This window comes from Ceratotherium simum, chromosome 4, assembly GCF_057802395.1.
Source record: "Ceratotherium simum simum isolate JZ-2026a chromosome 4, ASM5780239v1, whole genome shotgun sequence".
NCBI lineage: Eukaryota > Metazoa > Chordata > Mammalia > Perissodactyla > Rhinocerotidae > Ceratotherium > Ceratotherium simum.
Window position 1 is genome coordinate 27,031,318 of NC_141903.1, and position 24,119 is coordinate 27,055,436.

Genomic DNA, 24,119 nt, shown 5'->3' on the forward strand with positions numbered 1-24,119 from the left:
CTGTGGCGCCTGCCCAGGACCTGCAGGACCCTGGGGCACTCGGGCACGTGCATGCGAGCATGTGTGTGGGCTGTGGAAGGTGGGATTTGAGTCAGCTGTCACAATGCTACTGGGGCTACAGTCACTCACCCACTCCCCTGCCATGGCCCAGGAACTTGGCCCTGGGCCCGTGTGTCCCTCCGTGTCTACGTGGGGTATAGCCTATGGTACAGGGCCATGCTCAGCCACCTCCAGGGCCCCCACCCCTGCCCACCAGCCTGTGGCATGCAGGCCGGCTCTTGGGTACCACACACATGTTGCAGATGGGGGCACACGTGCTGGCTTGCATGCCTGCCATGGCCCTAGGGAGTGGGGAGTCTGGCAGGAACAGTCCCCCTGATGCAATCATCGCTCATTCTCTGAGCGCCACGGAGGCAGGGCTGGCTCCTCGCTGCCCGCCACCGCCGGGCACAGCTGCCAGCCTCAGCCTCGCGGGCACAGGGGAGGCAGTGAATTAGCGGCCGTGCCTCTTCGGCAGGGTGGCAGTTACACTCAGGATGGGGGTGCCCGTCTGAGGCAGTGCCCACACCCTGCGCTAGGTTCTCAAAGGTTCAGAGGTGTGTATGTGCGCGTGCGTTGGAGTTGCCGATGAGACCTTTTCCTCTTCTCCCTCCTCTGCGGCCATCTCTCCACCAGCAGGATCCTGCAGCCTGGGTCCTGCCCATCCCCCAGCACTGTGTGCACAGGGTCCAGACCAGCACGCGGAGGGAGAGAAGGGTGACAGATACCAAGACAGAAAGGAAGGGAGATAGAAACAAGAATGGGGGTGAAATGGACTAGGAAGGATAGGTAGGACTGAGAAGGAAGGGCACGATGGAGGGAAGGAAGAAAACGGGGAAAAGTGAGAGAGAGGAAGGAGAGGAGAAAGGAGAGCTGAAAAGGTAGGTGGAACTCAGGGAGAAGAGAGACGGGTGACTGGGGTGATGGGTGGATGGGGCTGGGTTGGTCTTGCCCTCTGAAGCCACATAGGCCACCTTCGTGGTCCCCATCAGAGACAGGGAGAGAGCTGGCCGTCTACGCCTCCGCCCCTTCAAGGACTCCTCTGAGTCACCGCTGGCTCTTCCTGTGACCTGATGGCCGGAGCTCCCCCCATGTGCTCTGCTCTCTTCTGAACATGCTCCATGTCATCAGTGAAGCGGTCAGTGAGCTCCAAGCCAAGCAGGGCTATCACCTCCTTTGCTCAGAACATTAGATTCCCATTAATACAGCCTCTGGGCATATTTGCCTTATGTTTTACTTGTTAATTTCTAAAGCAGCGTTGTGTTGACACCTGATGAGCTGGAGGCCTCGTGACCCCTCTCCCTGTAGCCCCAGCCCTTTGTTCCACAGGCATTGCTGCAAACCAGGTCCGGGCAAGGTGATGTTCAAACCGCAAGCTCGATTCCAGTGGGGACTCAGAGAATGTCCTGGGACTTGAAGATAGTGGTGTGTACTTCCAAAATTCAGAGAGTGGTGGGAAGAGGGAGGGATTTTTGAGTCCCTCAATAATAATAATTGAGCATTTACAGTGTGTCAGCCCCTGTGCTCATCTCATTTAATCCTTAGAACAGCCCTGGCGGTTGGGAATATTATTAACTCTATTTTGCAGATGAAGAAACCAAGGCACAGAGATGTTAGGATACTCATCCAAAATCACACAGCCTGTAGGTCATGAAGGCACTCTAACCACTGCACAACACTGCCACTCCTCTCCCCTGGGCAGTGACTGAGGTGGCTTCAGTGGTCACTAAGCTTTTATGTGTGGAAGCCATCCCCTCCTGGGGGCAGGCTTAGAGGGTCTGGGGCAGGGAGGTGGGGGGACAGCCCTTCCTCCACTTCCCCGCATACGCCTCTAGCCTCTAGGGGTGTTCTGTGCTCTACCCGCTGCCCACTGGCTGTGCAGCCCCTGAGCACAGGCCTCTCTTCTCTGCCTCTGAATTGCAACGTTGGCGGCAGAAGCGGAAAGCATATTGTGCACAGAAACAAAACTGAGTGGTTTTTCCTTTTTCTGAAGGTGGTAATGGTGCAATTAGTGGCTGAGCCATTACCCCCTCCCTTGCTCGCCGCCCTTCCTCCCCCTCTGCCTCCCTCCCATTTCTCTCCTGGGAAGAAGTGGCTGCATCGGAGAGCCAACCCCCTCATCCTCTCCCACCCCCGACTCCCAAGTAGAGGGGCAGAGTTGTGAGGGGGCCCCAGACGTCTCAGGGGCCCCAGGACCTAGGGTCGTGAGTCAGGGACCTGCTGGGTTGGGGATTACCAACAAGCAGACAAGGTGTCCAGCAAATGAGGTGAGCAGTAAGGCAATTTGGAGGTTCAGAAGGGGTGGGGTTGGATCCTGGATCTTTTTACCTGATCTGTGCTCATGGGCCACTGCTGGCACGAGACCTCAGCCTGGTGGGCTGTGAGATGAGCTTGAGTGGAGGCGGTGGGTGTGAAGGGTCTGAGATTCTAAGTCCATGCTGGAGTGATGGAGGTGGTCATCGTCCCCCTTTAGACTTTCCTTTTCCTCTTCTAGAAACGAAAAAGAGGCCTGTGTTTACGTACTTCCCAAAGGCCTCCACAGCCCTTAGCCCACTCTATCTTCACAGCCTTCCTCTGCAGCGGCAGCTTTGTTCTGTTTTGTAGAAAAGGAGCTGGAAGCTCAGAGAAGGGCAGTGACTTTCCCAGGGTCACACAGCTAAAAAATGTCAGAGCTAGAATTGAACTCGGATCCTTAAACTCCAGTCCTTCTCCTTCTCAACCGTTCAGGCCTTGGAGTGAGATCTTGGGGCCATAGATATGGCAGCTGCCCTGAAGAGTTGAAGTTGGCAGGGAAAGTGTCCACAAAATTTGGGAATGCGGATTTCAGGGCAGGTCTGTGGCCACGCCCCTCCATGCCAGGCCGTGCTTCCCTCCCCACGGCCGCCTCCAGCTCTTTCACCTTGACTCGAAGCACAAGCAGAAACTGGGACATGAGCCACAGGAGACCACATCTCCCTGGTCCCTCTGGAGGCCTGGGGTGGGGGCGAGGTTACGGAAGAGGCCCCAGGAGGCCACCAACTGTCACAGCCGTGAGGGGTGGGGGTGGGCGGGCAGCCTGGGCTGTTCCCTGCAGAATCCTGGTGTCTCCTCTGCACTTCTCCCCCAAGCTAGAGTGCCAGTGTGATGGACAAGATGGCAAAGAGCAGAGAGAGAGCAAAATAAAGACAGAGGTGGAGGCAAAAAAAAAACAAAAACAAAAACATACGGAGAGGAGCAGAGAGACAGTTACAGAGACTACAGTGATCCACTTAGAGAGAGAGATCCCAATGAATTAGCTATAGGTTCCCTGTAAACCTTAGAACCCAGCTGTTGTCAGGGCAACGGGGCAATACCTGTCTCTCCAGAGGAGAAGAAGTTGCCAGGGTAACTGCATCCTGTCTTTTCTGGGGACCATCCCAGAATGTGGCAGCCACTGGCTGTTACCATGGCAACTGCCTTTTTGCCCCACTTAATCCCATCCTGTCTGCTACAAGGGCCCCACAGTTGGAGGTGGGGGAGGTGGGGAGAGAGAAGATCACTTGTGGACTAAGTTTGTTCTCCTCCCCCTCCTCCAGCCCCTCCCTTGGTCCATCACCTTGGGGCAGCTGGGTCCACCCACCCCCGGACCCACACAGGTCTGCAGTATTGTGTGCAGTAGGGCCAGGGCGTCCAGGAGCAGGTTTCGCAGTGGAAGGCAGGCAGGTGTTGGGGAGGCAGTTACCGGGGCAACGGGAACAGGGCGTTTCGGAGGTGGTTGCCATGGGGACCTGGATGCTGACGAAGGCTCGCGAGGCTGTGAGCAGCCACAGTGCCCTGCTCAGAAGCCCCGGGCTCGTCAGTCAAGCTGGTTCTCAGTTTGCACTCGGCAGCAGGGGCAGGCGAGTGGCCCCTAGTTCCGGGAGCAGAGCAGCAGCGACCCAGTCCTGGTCCTCCAGCCCCGAGCCTCGCCTGCCCTCCCAGCGCCGGGATGGCCACCATCACCTGCACCCGCTTCACGGAAGAGTACCAGCTCTTCGAGGAACTGGGAAAGTGAGTTGCACCTCAGAGAGTCCCAGAGGGTGCAGGGGGTCAGCGTCATGAGCGGGGAGTGTGCACCTGCAATGCTTCCTGTGCACACACAGGGAGGAAGGCTGCGTGTGTTTGGGGGCACTTGCATGTGCGGGGTGCCCAGTGCCGGGTGTGGGCATGTTTGCGGGTGCACCAATGTGCCGAGGCCAGCCAGGCATGTGTATATAGGGGCAAAGGGTTGACAATGCATGTCAGTGTGCTCATGCACACACACATGAGTGCACATCACCTGGGCACACACGGATTCTTAGAAACTCAGGGTTAAAAAGAGATCTTCCCAATCAGCTGAGTCCAAGGCTGGAATCCCCTGTTGAGTTTCTCTTGAGGTGGCCATCTGGCCTCAACTTGGATATGTCTGGTGACAGAGTTCACTACCTCCCAGGTAGTCCTTCCTGACTTTAGACACCTGCAGCGGCTGCGCAGAGTGGCCAACTCTCCCTGTACGCACGTCCCCTTCCCTCCCTCCTCCTCCTCCCAGCTCCTCTGGAAGTGAGGGCATCAGTACAGCAGGGGTTAATAACTGAGCGACTGATGAGGCTTCCTGGGCGTGTGGAGGAGGGGAGGGGCAATCGGGCTAGTTGGAGGGGGCACTGCTGGTGCAGGGGCTAGTGGCGTGAGGATGCACCAGCTCTGGTCCCTTGGCCAAGTTGTCCAGCCCCAGAGCTCATTTCCTGCCTCCAATGACTGGTGTGGAGAGAAGGGTGGGAGGATGGGGGAGAGGGGAGCCCCTTGGGGTAGCCCAGTCGGCTGTGGAGTGTCAGGGAAGCGTTCGTGGATGCCCCCACCGAGGTGCGTGGAGGATTCTGGCTGGATCCAGTGTAGGGGTACAGTTTCCAGGCAGAGTTTGCCCTGTGGGCAGAGCAGCTTCAGTGGCCTGGGTGGTCCCTGCTGTAGCAGCAGGAGTGCAGGGAAGAGGGGCCCTGTAAGTAGGTATGTGCTGGTGTGAGGTCTGGATGTGCACACACAAGTGTGCATTTTGATGTGTATTGTTGTATAAGGACTGACTCGGGTACACTTGTGTGCACTGAAAAGGTGTGTAAGTGTTCATGTGTGTGCACCACGAGGAGGTGCTGGTGTGTGCTTCATGTGTAAGGCCTGAAAATGCAAGTGTGCCCTGCAAGGGTGGATGTGTGTGAGTGGCACAAGGGGTGCTGTTGGCTAATTTGCATGGGAGTGAAGGTGTAAACATGTGTCACAGTGTGTGCACATGTATGGCAGTTCGGAGCTGTGTGCACATCAGCTGGCAAACGTGTGTGAGGTCTGGGTGTGTGCAAATATATGTCTGTATGAGGATGCACATATATCTCTGTGGGACTTGGACACGGTGGTGTCCTGTGAGGTCTGGATACGCACATCTGTGAGGACTGGGGGCATGCACACAGGAAGATTTGTGTGTGTGCATGTGGGGCCTGGGCCCCCAAGCTCGGGTGGGAGTGTGGGTGCTGTAGGCATGTGGAGCTCATGCTGGTGTCTGCATATGTGTGGGAGGTGGGCCTGTGGCTGTGTACAAGTAGGCTGCCTGCACACACACACACACACACACACGCACTTGCACACCAGGCTATCCTGACACCTACAGGCACACACTAGTTCCCTTGTACAGACACACATCCATGTGCAGATGTGTGCTCACTCGTCTGCAGACTTCCTGGTCTTTCTGAGTATATTTTTGTGCTGAGGGCGGGGGGGACAGCAGGAACAAAATATTTAGGGCTGCTCTGGAGGACGGGGGCTGTCTGCTCAACTCATGTAGGGACCCGTTCTCAGCCGGTGTCCGGTGCCCACCGGAGCCGAGGATTCCCTGACGAGCTGGGAGCTGCCTTTCAGGGAGCGACCAAGGCTGAGCTCTGGCAGGACTGCGTCACAGAGTGCAGGGAAATGGAGTTGAGATGTGACTCAGGCCCTCAAAGTGAAAATAAAAGTGATATTTTGCCCCAAGAGGAGATGGATATCATTAAGACTGGGTGCTGTGGGGGCGACTTGGTAGAGAGAGCTTTCGTGAGCCTTCTCAGCCCCAGTGCCTGCCAGGGTGCCTGGCAGGGACTGGGGCAGGGGCAGAATTTCTGGGGACGGGGAGCCCTGGTGTGGCCACGGCAGGAAAACCAAGGGTGGCAGGCATGGCTAGGCCTTGTCTAATCAATTTCGGACCTCTTCCTTCCGGAATGATTGGTGCTGTTAACATTTTTTAGGTCACATATCCCTCCAGGAATCTGATGAAAGGCTAAGTCTGCATTGCCCAGAGAAGTGTGCAAACCTACAAAACGTTGCACGCAGTGTCAGGAGCTTGCAGGACATCGGAAGGCTATGGATGGGCCGAGATTAAGGATGCTTAGATTGGGAAAAAGGGGATGAGGTTCCACACCTCTGATGCCTGGGTTGAGAAGGCCGGGGTACGTCACTGAGGAGGGGAGTACAGCACGGCAGCTACAGTCCAAGGGCCCAGTGGGGCAGGTAGGGGCAGCGCCCAGCACGGGGCACGGGCTCTGGACCTCACCATCCATGGCTCTGTGACGCTGGGCAGGCTACGGCACCTCTTCCCCCTACCTGTAATCTGGAGATAAAAAAGGGCTGTGAGGATAAAATGAGATGGTGCACGTGAAGACGCAGTGACAAGCCTGGCATACAGTGGGTCTTCAATAAGGGACGGCCGTGGGATCACCGTTGCCCTCAAAGGCTGGGTGGGCTGGGGCTGGGGCTGGGCCCTGCCACGAGTTTACCTTTTGCCTGGAGTTTGCCCAGCTTGGGGGAGGGGCTGACCAAGCCTTGCCCCCCACCCCCGGGCTGGCAGGGAATCAATAGCTCCTCTTCTGTCGAGAGAGGCAACAAAGATGCCTGAGGGCCCATCTTTCCATTGGCGACCCACCATCCCTGCCAGCCGGGACGCTGCAGCACCAGCCAGAAGCTGAGTCCCCGTTCCAGGAGCCCACTTCAGATCTCTGGCAGAAGCAGCTGGGTTGGCCCTACAAGGGGACATGGGAGCCTTTGGACTGCCTTCTGCAGGGCCCTGGGCTGCCCAGTGGGGGAGAAGGGCATGTGCCTCTAGAGGGCTTCCTGGCGACCTGCCCAGTGAGGCCTGGCTTGTGACTGCAGGTCTTCGAGGAGCCTGGGGTAGAGCTGGCTAGGGATGAAAGAGAAGCTGCCCCTCTCCCGCCTGGTCAGCCAGCATGGGAGGTGTAGGCTGGAGTGGGGGCCCTGGGCAGGGGCTTCTGGGGCCTCTTGATGCTATTGGATGAAGGGCCCACTGCAGCATATAATTCAGATAAGCCAGGAACTTGATTCCAGGTCCCCTAGAGGGTTGGTGTGGGGCTGTCTCTGGAGACCCAGAGACTAGCGCACTCTCTCCTCCCTTGACCCGGATCCTCCTTCCTCCCAGGGAAGGAGAGGAATGAAAGCCCAGACCTTGGGGGCAGAGCAGCTTGTTCAGAAGCAGGATGCAATGACACCAGCTCCAGGGTCAGGGGGGACCTGGGCACCGGGGCCAGAGCTCCGGGCAGACCCGGCCTTTTCTGAAGACCAGGGTGGGCGAAGGGGTCAGGTTCCAGGAGGTGGAAAGGGAGGACGCTCCCCCAGCCTTAGACGTTCTCTGGGCTCTGAGTCCCACTCCCAGGAGAGGTTAGGGCGGCAGAGGATCGCCCTGCAGCCTGTGTAATCACTGGGCTGTACAGAAAAGCCTCCAGAGGAGATTTTACTTGAGAGAGGGAGAGGCAGGGAGGGAGAGACTGGAGAGAGCACAACCCACTCTTTTCTTTCTAGAAACAGGCATCTGAAATTGACTCAAGGGTGGTGTTGGGGCTGGGGGAGGGGCTCCAGGGGCCAGCAAGGTTGGCACAGGGAGAGAAGAGAGCTGGCTCCGGAGCCCCCCGCCCCCTCTTACCTCCATGGATTTGTATCATGAACTGGGCTTGAGCTGGACTGATCAGTGGGGGACACTGGGGCCCAGAGGTAGCTCCCTGCACTGGGGAGTCCAGGGTCCTGTGTGCTTAGGTTCCCTCTTGGATGCAAGCTCTACCATCTGCAAAATGTGTTTAGCACTCCCGCCATTCCCTGGCAGAGCTGTTAGGAGGATCAATGGTGTAACACTGGAGAGAGAGATATTGGACATCGATGTACCACCCAGAGACGAGGGTTGTGCTTTTATTTTGCTTCTAACAACCTCTCACATTCACAGCACTTTGGGGCCAGCAGGCACTTGTCCATCCATTAGCTCATCTCTGAGGCACGTAGAGGGCTTACTCATCCATCTTACAGATGAGAAGACTGAGATTTGAGGAGGCTTGACTGGCTCAGGGGGATGGTGGCAGCCTTTAGACCAGCGTGCAGGTCTCCAGCACATGGGGGGAAGGATGAGGAGAGGGACCACCCCTGGTGCTGTGTGTAGGGAGCAGGGGCGGTGGCCTTGTGGGTGAGGGAACTCTGAGCTGTTGCTGATTTTCCAATCATGATTCTGCCTCTAATTCTCTGGGCCACCCTGAGTGGATCCCTTGTTGTTTGTGTACCTCAACTTTACAATCTGTAAAATGGGGATCAGAATACCTCTGCAGATGCTGGAATGCCCCATTAGAGTTGCTCCCCTCTTCAACCTCCGTCTGTGGAAGGCACACATGGGAAATTTCAGACTCCTGGAACATCAGGACTGGAAGGACCAGCGACGCTGTCTGCTCATAGCATAGATGGTGAGCCAACAGCCAGAGAGAAATAGTTTGCCTAAGGCCACAGGGAGAGGCCGTGGCAAAGGCAGGGTAGGGGACCAGATGATGCGCAGGGGCCAGCGGCCAAGGATGGGAAGCTGGGGTGCAGGTCCTCAAGGAGGGGGTGGTAGGGACAGGGGAGGGGACAGCCTTTCCTCCCTCCCCCTCCAAGCCATCAGAGCGGCAGGCACGCACATGTTCTGGTGCATGCCGCAGCCCTCCGCCCCCACACAGCCGCCCCCACACAGGCTGAGACACACTGACACGCTGCGGAGCCTTCCTCCCGCCTGCCGCCTCCCTGTGCAAGCACACAGTGACTCTGCTGCCAGCACCCCTGCAGTCTGGGCCCCGGGCCTCTCTGTGGGGTGAGGGCAGAGCCTTGGAATGCAATGCCTGCATCCTGTTGCTAGTGCAAACACACACACACACACACACACGGGTGCATATGGATGTACACACACACACTGGCTCCAACAGCATCGAGCACAAGTCTACCTCCCAGTGCAGGGAGAGCAAGATCATGCTGGCTGGGCCTCTGGCTCTCTCTCTGTCTCGCTCTGTCTCTCGCTCTGTCTCTTGACCCGTCCCTCTCTTCCTTTCTCTATGTGTCTCTGGTCTCTGGCTCTGTTTCTCTCTCTCCCCTTCTCTCTCTGCGTGCAGGTCCTTTGCCACAGTCCACCCTCTCCTACATGCATGTTGCCCGTGTCACATTCTCTTCTGAGCTTCTCTCTGGCACTGTAGGAAGCCTCCCACCCCAGGCCAGCCTAGAGCAGCCCCCAGAGCGTGTCGTAACCTGCTGAGGCCCAGCCCAGGCCCTCTAGGTCCTCATGGGGCATAGCCACAAGGCCAGTGGGACTTTCTGTATTGGAGAAGGGTGAGGGCCTTGGTGTCTTGGGGTCATATAAAAGGAGGTACATGTCTATGACTCTTGCCTCCATTCAACAAGTATTTCCCGAGCACATACTCTGTTCCCGGCCCTGGGCTGAGCCCACCAGGTACCACATGCCAGACTTATGTAGTCTCTGCCCACTCAGGGCTCACAGTCTACTGGGAAGCTGATGTTAATTAAATCACTTCAGAAATTATTATTTAAATGCAACTTTAAGGGCTATGAGCACAAACATGTAGCTAGGAGCTGCAAAGAGACCTCAACTAGTTGGGGTGAGGGAGGAATCTGGGAAGGCTCCCGTGAGGAGGTGATGCTGGGCAGCTGGAGGCCGAATAAGAGTTAATCAGAGGGAAGAGGGTGGAAGAGTGTTCCTCAAAGGGGGAACGGCACGGGCAAAGGCGTGAGGTGTGTATTTTGGTGGAGCATGTCAGCCTGGGAGGGTTTGGGGTCCCACACTTCTTAGGCCTGCTCAGCCTTCCCCCAAGTTTTGGATGTCTGGGGTCTAGGGGGAATATTAAAAACCTGTAGATTGTCTAGAAGAGGAGGTCCAGGCAGGGTGATGAAGGTCTGGAAGCTACATCAAGTGAGAGAGGGCTGAGGAGCTGGGGGACTTTAGCAGGAAAAGAGACCCCTCAGAGGGTGTGCCCTCTCCTCTCATCTCCACAGGGATGTCCTAGGGCCCCAGAGCAGAGAGCAGACTACTCTGTGTGGCCCTGGAGGGCAGAGCAGGGCTGAATGTGCAGAGTAACAAGGGGGTAGACTTCAGCTCAACATAAGGTTTATAAGCAATGGTCAGAATGGCTCCTCTAGATGGAGGCAGCCTCAAGAGACAGTGAGCGCTCTGGTAGTAGATAAATGTGCATTCACAGCCCTGTGCCCCCATCTCCCTCCTGCCCCACATCCCTGTCTTCACCCAGTGAGATGCTTTGCTACAAGCATGGAGTGGGAGATGGTTTGAGGGCCGGAATATCCTCAGTCTCACTCAGAATATCGGAGTGAGGAGTGCTCCCTTGTCTTACCCATGGGGAACTAAGGCCCAGAGAGAGCTGGGGCTTTGCCCAAGATCACACAGCTTGTGACACACGAGAATTGGGCACTCCGACCTCTTTCTAGCCTGGTGCTTGGCTCTCTTACCCCTGGAAGCCCCTCTCTGAACTTCTCAAAGCCTTTGGGGTATGCATGTGGAGGGAGCCAGGCCAGGAGGCCATCTGAAGCTGGGGAGACGACAGCCGTTCAGCATCTCCTCTGCTTTGCCTCCTCTGGTCCTCCCCCCAAGCTCTGTGAATATTTTTCTATTTTCCTTTTTGTAACCCATTCAAGAAAACCCATGCACAGCCAGAACAAGGAATATGTTGGAACTTCTGCTGGTTCAATGTTCCCTGCAGCAAACAGAATCTTCTGGTTCCCAGGCCTTCTGTGTCCCCCACAAGACTTCTGCTGGGTTGGCATGGGGCAGGCCTGTGGGGTGCGGGACAGCTCGAAGACACCACGTCCCTACAGCATCTTCTGGCACCTGGGAGGGGGCAGCTGCAGCCGGGGGTGGGAGGAGGCGAGATGTGTGGCTTCAGTAAGAGGTCCGAGGATTTTCTGGCTGGAAAATGCTGTAGTTTGTGAGGTTCTGGGCAGAGCTGCTGTGCTGAGCTGGGGAAAAGAGAGAGAAAGCCAAGCAAAGGAGGTCGTGAGCCCCCAGCCCCTGTCTCCTCTGATCTATTTGCCATTTGAAGACCTTCATAGCTGTGTTTTGTTTGTTTGTTATTAACAAAGGACACTGCTGCTTAGGAAGAAATAAATAAAAAGAAAGAGAGAAAGGCTTAAAAGTGACTGAGCAACCATTAATTTCACTGATGGATAAACTAAGGCCCAAAAAGGTAAAGAGATTTATTTGAAATATATAGAAGTGGGTGTTGTGGAAACAGGATATTCCTTCTGTTTCTGAACAAATCTGACCCCAGATTTTTAGCTGTTTTGGGAATCTAGGGGCTCTCAGAGAATCTCATATGAACCACAGCCACTCTCCCCAGAAAAATGCACACTCACTCCAACCCACAGAATGTTGTATATTATTTCCCAAAGATCCCCCTACCCTAAAGCCCATCTGTGGACCCCAGGTTAGGGGCCCCTCTGATCTGAGAGTATGGGGTATTGGAAAGAGCAATGGACGATGAGTCAGGAGTCCTCGATATCTTCATCTGTGGAATGGGGAGAGAGTGGGCCTCAATGGTGAGATATTACTGGGCATACCGACCTCTGATGCAGCCACACTCTGGCCCTTCTGGTGGAGCTGCGCCGGTGGCTGACCCCAGCGCTGTCCCTTTCCCCACAGGTCCTAACCCCATCTGCTCTGGGTTCCACGCCCCCAGGCCTTGCTCTGCCCTGAGTGATCCGATCAGCTAACCTGGGCTGTGAGTTACTGATCACCATGAGGTGCTGGATGCTAGTCCTCTCACAGACAACAGCTCTGCATCTGAGCAGGAACTTTCTGGAATCACCCCAGCTCATCTCAGAGAGATAGAATGCTTCAGTATCTTGACTGAGAGTGGGGAGACTTTGGGGAGGAGACTGAACTTTGATTATGAGGTGCCTGTCACGTAGCATAGCATCCAGGCAAGGTGGTGAGTAGCTGGAAATTTGGGACTAGTACTCCGAAGAGAGGAGGGGCTATCTAGGAGCAGATTTCAATCTTGGTTGATAGTCAGTGGCTTTCACCATTTGGGGGGCATCACAGAATCGTTTGTGAAGCTGACAAAAAATATGCATCCTCTGCCCAGAACAATGCACAGACACAGAATAATTTTATTAAAATTTAGGTGTGTTTATGAACAACCAGAGCCTCCCCAGAGATCCCGGCTAATGGCCCGGGTAGAGGGCATGGAGGGGGACATGGTAAGAGAACGGGTGGAGAGAGAACAGGGAGCTGCTGTGATGTTGGGGGAAGATGAGGAAGTGAAAGGGCTGTCAGTGAGGGGGCACGCCGGGGAGAGCACAGCCACCCAGAAACGAAAGGGAGGAGGGGCCTCAGACTGGGTGTCGGTGGGACCAAATGGCGCCTGGTGTGGGGCAGGCCAGGCGAGGGGGTCCAATGGGCGCTGCAGGGCCCGGGGGCATCGGGTAGGCGGGCCTGGCGCAGCTTTTCTTCCTGGGAGCCCGGGGGTGGGAGCCAGATTGTGGTGGGTTCATGGAGTGTGGGAGGTGGGAAGAGGAGGCGGCAGGTGTCGGACACTTGTTCTGGAAGTTTGGCAGCAAAGAAGGGAGGGAGGAAGTGGCCCAGGCTGCTGGGTCGAGAGAAAGGTTCTTGGTTTTTAATTTTTGGGGCAGGATGGTGGTTTATTTTTCCAGAACGAGGGAGACCTGGGTGTGTTTGAGGAAGCAGCCAATGAAAGGAAGACCCTAAAGATTGTCAGGACCCCCGACAATCAGACCACCAAGGAGGCCAAGGTGGAGGGAGGGTCCGGTGATTGCTGTGTCTGGAAGGCCCCATAAGCAGTGTTCCTGTCTGCTGAGACCCACAGGCACACCTGGGCTCTGGGCGGCTCGGGGTGAGGGTGGGGGGGTTTCCTTTAGAGGAAGTTGGTAGTAACCTGTCTTGGGTAGCGGGAACCTCTTCCTATCCCTGCGTAGTGGAGACGTCTCTCAGATAACCCAGGAGGAGGTGGGGCTGGGGCTGCTCATCTCCATCTTTCAAATAGGGAAACTGAGGCCCAGAAGGGTAAGCAAGCTGGTAGCCAAGCTGGGTGTGGACCCAGGTCTTTCAATCCCCGTCTAACGTTCCCGGTGCTGCACCTGGCTACCATGTCAGTATTTTGGGGTGTTTTAGTTCAGAGAGGGTGACGAGCCCCCTGTGGGCTGGTAGCCAGCAACTCCCAGGACACCATGCCTGGCCAGGCAGCCAGGAAGCAATTTCCCGGCGTGAATCTTGCTTTTCACGGCCCATTAGCACATTCTCGGCCACGCTGGACCCGCTCTCACCGTGCCCTCTCCATCTGTCTGTTGGAGAGCTGGGCGCGGCCGCCCTGTCTGCTCACACTCATGCCCGCACACACCCAGGGGCAGCTGCTCTGCAGCCCCTTCCCCTCCTCACTGCAGCCCCCCCCGCCACACCTCCTCTCCCGGCTTGCTTCCTCCCCAAGCTTGCCAAACAAGGTCCATTTTGTTTCTGATGATGCCAGCTGTTCTCATCACTTCGTAGATAATGATGCCTATAAAAGGCGTTGTTTCTTGAGCGTTTACTATACTCCAGGGACTATGCTAAACCCATTGCATACCTCACTATCTCATTGAATCCTTGAAACAACTGCACGGGGTGGGTACTACTCTTCTCTACATTTTGCAGGGGGAAGAAACAGGCTTACTGAGGTTAACCTGCTAGTAAGCGGCTGAACCACGGTTTGAACTCTGGTTGGTCTGGTTCAGGAGCGGCAGTTCTTATCCATGTGGAACTTCACTATCCCATATGGTGGTCACTAGCCACATAGAGCTATTTAAATGAAATGCAATAAAAAATCCAGTTCTTCAATCACACTAGCCGCATTTCATGTGCTCCTTAGCTATATGAGGCTAGTGGCTGCCACATTGGACAACACAGAATATTTCCACCATCATAGAAAGTTCTGTTGGACAGCGCTGTATAGAATATTAAAGGTGGAAAGGCCTCTGTACTGTTTAGCCTCATCCCCACCCCAACCTCCCTATTACAGATGAGGAAACTGGGGCCCATGTTGGGGCAGACCCCTGCCTAAGACCTCCCAGAAGGGCTGAGATCTGAGATTCTGTCCCTCCGGTGTCTGTCTGTCTCACACACACACCCCTCCCTGCCCACATTCTGTGACCCTCTCATTCACACGGGTACACACATCATGCCCAGGGTGACACAGTGTGCTTTGTCACAGCCAGAGCCTCATGGCATCACATACACAAGGACACTGACGGGACTGCCGACACACCTATGGGCAGACATGCCCCCTCGACCCCTTTGCACCCAGGAACACTTTCACAGGCACTCCCAGGACCCGCCCAGGGACATCCCCCCTCATGCAGGGCCCTCACACGCAAGCCTCATCCCTTCCTCTTGGGACCCCTGGTCACTCCCTCCCACCTGCCCTCCCCACCTTGGCCTCCTCCCCTCTCCCGCCCTGTCCTGTTTCCAAGTTCCTGCCCGCCCACCTGCTGGCCACCTGCTCAGCTCAGGGCCATGGGGTGAGTGGGCTGGCTCTTCTGTTTGCCAAGGCTGCTGGGCTGTGGCCACTCGCTCATGCAGGAAGAGAATGCAGAAATATGCCTTTTTTTAAACAAAAGATAAAAAGAGGAAGTTAGGACTGCAGGCTCGCTGCCCCCACTCTCCTTTTTGCTCCAGTGTCTCCTCTGCCCCTCATCTCCCTGATCCCCAGCACCATGGCAGGCAAGGGCGAGCCTTCCCACTAATGGATGGAGCCCTGAGGCTGCATAAGTGGAAAGAGGGGCTCCCTGGCCCAGGCCCTGTCCTCAGCCCATTCGAGGCTCCACGCTCCTGGCACTGTGCCCAGTGTTTGCACGTGTCACCCTACTTAATCTCCCCAACAAACCCAGGAGGTAGATTCTATTATTGCCCCCATTTTACAGGAGGAAACAGAGAGGTGAAGTGCCAAGTTCAGTATCACACAGTGAGTTGGGGGCGAGTCACTATTGGACCACAGGACTTTGTGAGCCCAGAGGCCCTGTTCTTGAGGGTCACACGCTCCTGCCTTTGGTGTCATCAGAAGAACAAGTGCAGGTGACCTGGATTTCTTCACAGCTTCACTAGGACTGTGCCTGCTCACACGAGGCCTCAGTTTCATGATCTGTTAAATGGGGGCTCCCTCATTCCAACTTTGCAGGGTTGCTATGAGAGTCAAGAAGAAGCTTAGTGGTCAATGTGCATTTGAAGGGAGGACACCTTCTCGGTATGTGAGAGGCTGGTGTCCTCTGGATCAGTAGCTCTGAACTGGTTTTGACAGACTCCTCTCGCTGAGCATCTGCTAAAAGCTATGCATCCTTGCCCCAGAAAAAAATGCACATAACTACACTCAGAGGCACAGGGTATCCTTGGGGGGTACAGGACCCCTGTGGCTACCCCACCCATGTCCTGGACCACTCGTTAGAACCTGAGATTTACAGAACAAAACTTTGGCACTGCATTCTGAGGAGGAAGTTCAGCAAATGTGCCTTCTCTTGTTCACAGACATGACTCTTAGGTCCTCGGCTCCTGGGGCAGAGCCCAGTCATGGGGCCTGTCGTGCCTCCTTGCGCAGAGCCGCATGTGATGGTGCGCCCCATCAGTGCTGATTTCCAGGGGGCCCGGCATCCAGCAGGACTTCCCCAGAAGGCGGGCAGCGCAGTGCCCAGCAGGCTGAGACAGTGTGTTAAATGAGCATACAGATTCCCTGGGCCCACACCCAGAGGTTCTGGTTTGGTAGGTCAGGCGGGGCCATGGAATATGTATTTTTAAAAGATCTCCAAGGATCTTGAGGATTCTGAGGCAGCCAATTTGATAACCATTGATTTAAGGTCTTTACCTAGAATGGAGTTTTGTTTCTCTAGTTGAGAAATTATATTCCTCCCTCCCTCCATCCACCTCATGTTATTTGAACTCCAGCTCAGGACCAAGCATGGGCTAGCTTGCTGGCGAGCAAGAGAAGACGCAGCTCGCTCACTCAGGAGCTTATAGCCTCCCTCCTTCCCTGCCCCTCCTCTCCCTGGAGTTCTCAGAACCTTTCCTGGAAGTGGCCACTTTGAACATTCTCTCCCCCAGGGCCTTTGAGGATCGTGGCCTCCAGCTGGGCAGTGACCTTAAGGTCTTCAGGTCTGTCGCCCTGCCAGGGTAGGGTGGGCACCTTTGAGAGCAGTGTGCCCCACCTTCCTCAGATGCCTGTTCCTATTCCTAACACCCCTCACTGAAAATCCTCTCCCCTGTCCCACGTCAGTCCCTCTTGCTGTTGCTCACATCCACCTCCTGTTCCTGTAAGTAGTATTTATGGAGGCCTGATTGGCAGCAGACGTGTGGTACCCACACGGGGGCGTAGAGAAGACGGTTAAGGTCCTGGCCCTCAGGAACTTACTGTTGGGTGGGAGAGACAAACTGGACGAGCACCTGCCACCTGGGCTCGACGGGGAGGTGCGAGGTGCTCTGGGAGTGCCAACGAGGGGCCCCGTAGCGGGGAGGCTCCTCAGGGAAGGTGGCCTGGGTCTGGCTGCTGCTCCAGGTGAAGGACAGGCAGGGGCTGCGCAGCCCAGGGAGGGTCCGATGCTGTGCGAAACTATCCCTTTGTCATGAATTCTGGCCTTCTCTGGCTTTCCTATGAAGTCATATTTCCTGGTCTCTAGCCTCCCTCCCAGACCTTTCTTCCTCATCCTTCTGCACAGTTCCCCACCTGCTCCCTTCATACTGCCCAGACACAAAGCCAGTGACACAATGCCCAGGGGTGTGTGTGTTGCGGGCATCTGTGCCAGGCTGCAGGCTTCTTCACTGCCTGCCGGGGTCCTCCCCTGCTCCCATCAGCCTCATCTTTGTGGCTTGGACCTGCTGGTACGCTTAGGAGTGGGGATCAGAGTTTGGAGGATGTGATGGGGTGAGACGACGTCCTGAACTTGGGCGTGCAGGCCAGGAAACGGCAGACTCACTTGCTCAGGGAGAAGTAAAAAACCTGGGAGTGCCAATACCTGAGTTCTGGACTCGACACTGACTGTAGCTAGCTGTGTAACCTTGAGCAATCTACACTAAGCTATGCTGAAGCTCAAAATCTTGAGCCCCACTCCAGACTTAAGGAATCAGAATCTACATTTTAACGAGACATGGGGTAATTCATATGGACATTAAAATTGGGGAAGCCTGCCCTGCAGACTTGTTTCTTGCCATTAGCCTGTGGTTAGGGCAGTAATGCTAGTGACCATGGTCAGTGTCCAGCCCTTTAGGGGCCTCCTCTGTGATATGAAGGGGTTGGACCAGATGACCTTTGTGGTGGAGGGTACAACATGGCGCCTAGATGCCAGATCTGGTTCTCAAACTAGTTTTGTTTGGCCCAATACTATGTTTACATTTTTTTGGAATAAGTGCCAGTATTTAAAAGTTGGGAAATTTTGTATAAATATCCAGACTTCCTGCTTTTCTTGAAAAATCAAATAATCTGGGAAATGGGTCACATTCCACATGGCAACAATCAATGTCCCCTCTGAACAGTGAAACCATAGCCCTCGCTCCAAGTTCTCTTCCAACCACGAATACTTTGAGGATAAAACCTCAGGAACCTCTTAAAACATGCGAAAAGACGCTCAGCCTGACTTAGTATGAGAATTAGGACTCAAATCTACACCGAGTTGCTGTGTCCCACCTGTCTCACAAGCAAAGATAAGAAAGTTTGATAACACATCGTGTTGACAAGGGTGGAGGAAATGGTCCCCTCACATGCTAGTGGGAAAGTAAGTTGGTACCATCTCTAAGATGGAAAATCTCTCATCATCTATCACAATTACCAAACAACACCTACCCTTTGACCAAGTAACACCAGCTCTAGAAGTTTATCCACAGACACTTGCACACATGGGGAATGCAATTCTCATGCACACATAGGTGGTTGGTTATTGCAGCGCTGTTTGTAATAGCTATAGTTTGGAACTAACTTGATTGCCCATTGATAGGGGACTGGCTAGGTAAATTATAGGACCATAGCCAAATGATTAAATACCATATAATGAGGAGCTCTTTATGTTATAACATGGAAAGAGGATCTCCAAAATATCTACTAAGAAAAGGAGGATGCAGAACAGCTTGCAAGGTCCAGGCCCATTTGTGTGGGGGAGAGTATCTGTGGAAAGATGCTCTGGTAACATTGGCTGTCTCTGAGGAGGGGACCTCAGAGACTGGGGTACAGGGATGGGAGGGAGTCTTTTCACTGTCTACACTTTTGTATCTTTTGAACTTTGAACCATGTAAATGTGTTACCTACTCAAAGAATAAAAACTAAAAACTTTCAGGGACCTAGATTCTGTGATTGTAACACTACGTGATTCTAATGTTTTACAGTTTGGTGAGCCTAACTTATTACAACTCTGGAAAGCTCATCTCTTGTGAGGCCAAGCTCCTAATAATCCACTGCCAGCAGTTCTCCTGGGTCTCGGGCCCTGCTCTGTCCCTGAGTCAGGCCCCAGCAGCCCTTATGAGCTCAAGCAGCCCTGAAGGAGGGCTCCCTACCTAGTACGGTGCAGCTGCGTGAACTCCAGCGTCTCCTGGGGATGTAGCCCTTGGGCCCTCCCTCACCTTCTTTGCCTTCTCTGTCCTCCTAGGGGAGCCTTCTCAGTGGTGCGCAGGTGTGTGAAGGTGCTGGCTGGCCAGGAGTATGCTGCCAAGATCATCAACACCAAGAAGCTCTCAGCCAGAGGTAGGTGATGAATCCATGCCTGGCCTACCCTCCAGGGCTCTCCTTCCCTTCACTCCTCCCTGTACCTCTTGGGTTAGAACCAGGACCTGGGTCTGTCCCCCTGGGTGATGCTGCCAGCAGGGGTGGAGGCTCTTCTCCTGGGGGTATTATGAGAACAGACACCTCCGGTTTCCTTCCTTAGGGAATTTAGGCTGGAGGCCACAGCCTCTCCAATGGGCCAGGTTCTCCGCCCCCGACCCAGGTGAAGGCTGAGGTGCCAGGTGGGACTTCCTTACCCTGCTCTTCTGTCACTCGCCTCCACTCTCACCTCCAGATCTCTGCATCCACTGTTCCCTCTGCCTGGATGCCCTTACCTGGCCCCTTACAAGGCTTGCTCTTTCTCAACCTTCAGGCCTCAGCTCAATGTCCTTTGAGAGACTTCCCTGACCACCAAGTCTGATGGGATCCCCTCATTTTATATCTCTCATTACTGTTTACTTTCTTAGTGGCTTTTCCCCAACCTGGACTTATCTTATTTACTGGCTTAGTTCCTTGTTTAACATCCATCTTCCCTCTTGACTAAAAGCTCCAGGAGGGTGGGGATGGGTCTCACGCTGTGCTATATGCCCAGCACCTAGGACAGCGCCCGGTATCCGAGGTGCTCAGCCGCTATCCAGCGAGCTCTAGGTGCACTCTGCTTCAGCCCCTCCGGTCCGCTCTCTGGTCCCTAAATACTCCTTGGGACAGTGCCTCCCGAGCCTGTCCTCGCACTGGAATCCCCGGGAGAGCTTCAAGTACTCCTGATACTTGGGTCCTAACCCCAGAGGTTGTGATTTAATTAGTCTGGGGTGGGACCTGGGTTTTAGAAAAGATCCCAGGTTAATTCTAATTTGGAAGTGGTCCTAGACCAACAGCATCAGCATCACCAGGAGATTGTTAGGAATGCGAATTCTTGATTCCAGACTTAAGGAATCTGAATCTGCATTTTAACAAGACCCTCGGGTGGTTCATGTGGACATAAAACTTGGGAAGCCTGCCTGGGAGCCTTGCTTCTTGCCTTTAGCATGTGGTCAGGGCAGTGAGGGTGGTGACTACGGCCAGAGTGTTGGGGAGGACTATCTTCAAAGATACCATCTCCGCTCTGAACGGTGTCTAAGCTGCCTTGGGGACCCCTTGGGGTGGAGGGAATTCTGTTGGGTGAGGTGGGTGCCGATGCGAGCTGTGCAGACCATGGCTTGTGTGGCGCGGGAGACGTGGTGTGAGCGGCTGGCATAGTGTGCAGGTGTTGGCCTGGCAGAGGCGGCAGCTGTTTCTGGGCTGGGGCCCAGCAGGTGTGGCTGGTACAGGATGTTCACACTGTCACCCACAGGCCTCCCAGCAGGCCGCTAGTTGGACTGCATGTTGCTGCCTTTCATCTCTCTGGCTCAGTGTTGCTGGGAGCCCAGCACTTTCTCCTAGTTACTGAACTCCCCTGTAGTCAGGCCTGTGTGCTGCAGTGGGAGGAGGCTGGGGGGTGGGGTGGGGGTGGGGTTTTCTGAAGGTCCAGGGCCCTCGATGGCACACAGTCAGCACGAAAGCTGGGGTGGAAGGTCCAGAGCCAGAGCCAGCGACAAGGAGCCAGGACAGGCAGGAAGGCTGGCGGGAGGGCTGTCTCACGTCCAGACGCCAGACTGGCCTTGCTGTAGCTGTGTGACTGGTGGCAGTTTGGTGCCCTCTCTGTGCTTTATGTCTCTAGTGATCAAGGGAGATGTCCCAATCCCTGAGATACAGTGGGGGCAGGACTAAAACCATGACTTGGGGAGACAGGTTGAGGTTGCCCCTAAACGAAGGAAGGTCAGGAATCAAGGTCCTCCCTGGATGCTGGGGATGTTGGGCCAGTTCACCACACTCTCAGAGCCACATCTACACACACACACACACACACACACACACACTCACACACACACTGACAGAAAGAGACAGATGTGGATGGGGGAGAATGGAAGGGGCATTGCCTCTTTTCTGGAAGGTGACTAAGCATTCCTGGGGCAGTATAGACTCTGGGCTATGCCAGCAGTAACCGCCAAGCCCCCTCTCTTTGGGGATTTGTTGAGCCTTTTACCTCCTGGGAGGAAGGTGGCCCAGGCTGAGGTGAGCATGCAGGGTGGGAGTGGGGAGGGTCTCAGGGTAACCTTCCCAAAGAAGTCTGCCAAATGCCAAAGCTCCTCTCCCAGCGAGAGAGGAGGAGCACAGCTTCTTTTAGCTGGTTTCTTTGTTTGCCACTCACGGAGCCTGGGGTGGGGAGCCGTTTGAGGCTGAATATTTGGCAACACTCTCTAAGCTTCTCCTGCTGGCACGCCCGGCAGGGGGCCGTGCCCACCAGGGGTGTCCGTCCACCCCCCTAGGGAGCTGTGGCTTCCCCTTCCCCACCCAGGCCAGCCTCTTCTATCAAGTGGTTCCCAAACCCAGCAGATATTTTTTGTATGTATTTTTAAACTAGTCTTTTAAATAAAATGCTCATAGAATAAGCAATTCTAAGAAGCCATAAGACATGAAATGAAAAGTAAAAATTTTGCCTGTCCCAATCCCTGCCAAATCCCCTAGGGACCCTTTAGAAAAATGTAGCTGCCCCAGTCTCACCCCTGAGGGTTAGATTCAGTGGGTGAGGCCCAAGCCCCTGCATTTAAACGATCCTGTCAGCAGTGAGGACAGCTCGTTTATGCCCAGTGGTAGCTCCCCGCCAGGGCTCTGTATGCCTCCTAGCCGTAGCCTCCCACAGTGCACACAGAAAGAATTCATGAACATTTTAGGGCATGCTAGGCGCTGGGCATGTGGATGCGGCTGGTGCAGCCAGAGGCGACTGGCCCAGGTACAGCTCCCTTTGCAGGCCCCACCATCCACCCCAGCGCTAGGTGGTCACTTCCTTGGCCCCCTGGTGACCAGTCCCAGGACACAGGGTGGGAAGCATGGTGTGAGCTCGTTCAGGCTGCCTCTGAGCTTCAAGTCCACACGGGGGAGCCTGTGAAGAGGCAGTAAGACACGTCTTCCCCATCTTTCTCATCTTCCTCCCAACCCCGCCTGGCACTCTTGGTCCTCAGGATTATTTCTGCAACCTCCCAGGAGCCCTGTTGAGGTCCTATGGAGGGAGGGGCGTTTCCTGTTCCGAGACTGTTTTCTCCCCTGGTTCCTGTGCCTCCAGCCAGAATCCCACTGCCCACCTGCCCGCTGGAGCCCACCCCCTCTGCAAGCAGAGCCCTCCAGGCCACCTGATTGCACTTCCCCCATGCTCTGCTCTGTCCCTCCCCGCCCTGCTGGCACTGTCTCACCCCCCCGCCCCCACCGTCTGCTGAGCTCTGGGCAGGGCTGGCCTCCTTAATCCCAAGACCCTGGAGGCCTGCCCCCAGGACCGAAGAAGGTTTACAAGGTATCACAGTGGGCACTGGGGCAACCCTTCCATGTACCTGGGCAGGAGGCCGCAGACTAGCTTCCCTCTGACTTCTTACCATCGTGGGATTCTACTGAGCTGGATGGATTGATTTATCAATTAATCATGAGAATGGGAGGCAATGTAGTGTAGTAATTATGAACACGGGTTGAGATCCCAGCTCTGCCACTTCTTAGCTATGGGACCTTGGACAAGCTGCGTAGTGGCTCTCAGCCCTGGGAACACGGCAGTGACCAACAGACAAGGTGTTGCTCTCATTGTACCTATTTTCTAGGCAGGGATACTGAAAAGAATATTAAATGCATAAACAAACTGGGTAATTTCAGTAGCAATGAGTGTTATAAAGAAAATAAGACAGTTACAGTAATGGAGAAGTGATGGGCAGGAGGGATACTCAGAAAAGGCAGCCAGGGGAGCTCTCTGTGCTGGGACCTGCCTGAGGAGAAGGAGGCAGCCATGAGGAGACCCAGGAGAAGAGCATTCCAGGCAGAGGGCAAAGCATGTGCAAATGTCCTGAGGTGGGAAGGGGCTCGATGTGCCTGAGGCCAGAAAGGAGGCCACTGCGGCTGGAGCTTCGAGGCCAAGATGAGGCAGGAACCAGCAGGGTCTTGCTGGCTGTGATGAGGAGTTTGGATTGTGTTAAAAGTATGTTGGGAATCTGTTGTAGAGTTTGAAGCCGGGGGTGAGCGGGTCTAATTTAGATTTTAATAAGAGGTCCTTGGCTGCTGAGGACTATTGCCTGGGGCGGGGGTGGAGGAGAGCCTCCGGGAGGGGTTCCTCAGGGCTCTGAGTTCTAATAAGACTTGACCACCTGATCAGTGATTTTGATAAAGGGGCTGCTCCTTTATCACTGGGCCTCAGTTTCCCCATATATACATAACAAAGCAAGGCCTCGGAAGTCAAGAGAAGCATGGTCCCTACATTTCTTGAGGTTCCCTGTATATTAGAAAATGAAAACATTTCAAACAGAGTTACAAAAATTATTGTAAAATGTATATGTTTGCACTCAACAAATTAATGCTTTTAGCACTGAAAGTTGCAGTGCAGTGTAGTTGTACTACGCACAAGATGATTACGAGATTTATGGAAATAATGAGCTCCTCGCCTTTCCAGCAGTGAGGTCTGGTAACTAGGCGTGTGTTTGAATTTCTGTGACCAATGCTTTCTTTTTTCAATCCTGTCAGTGTAGCTCCGCTCCTGGGTAACCTCACACGGAGAAAACGTCAGAATTCTAGATTCAGGTCCCTCGTCCCCTGAATATGCAGCCTGGGCCAGAAGGCCCCTAGCCCCATCTGACAGGCCCCACTTTGACCGGCCTGATTTCTGGTTCTGCTGGGGGTGGGTGGGGTGGGGGTCAGGGTGTGGAGCCAGGGGAGAGTCCAGCTTTCCTCAGCCCACTGGGGACCTCGGCCAGCCCTTGGTGGGGATCCCCCTCCTTTGCCAGGGGATGGACTTCCCTCCACTCTGGAGGATATGGAAGGAGGCTGGGAGGGAGGGGAAACAGGGGGATGCCCCCCAACCTGGGCTGGCCTCCCCTCCCCTAGCCTGCAACCCGCCTTCAGCTGGGGACCTGAGCTTATACCCTACGGAAACAGGATTGGACTTAATTGCTTTGCTGATGGAAAAGCCACATTTCAGTATCAATCTTGGCTTGTGCAGCCCTTGGA

General features: G+C 54.9%; 1 protein-coding gene across 2 annotated transcripts in view; it reads left to right on the top strand.

Annotated features, from left to right (window-relative positions):
• Window positions 1-3,144: 3,144 nt before the first annotated feature.
• CAMK2A (calcium/calmodulin dependent protein kinase II alpha) overlaps window positions 3,145-24,119 on the top strand; it is a 63,234-nt gene continuing 42,259 nt past the window's right edge. For both annotated transcript variants that reach the window (XM_004428648.3, XM_087429571.1), the window contains exons 1-2: window positions 3,145-4,047; window positions 18,955-19,049. In XM_004428648.3, coding sequence (XP_004428705.1) covers window positions 3,986-4,047; window positions 18,955-19,049 — 157 coding nt within the window. In that variant the 5' untranslated portion in view covers window positions 3,145-3,985. The remainder of the gene's footprint in view (window positions 4,048-18,954; window positions 19,050-24,119) is intronic.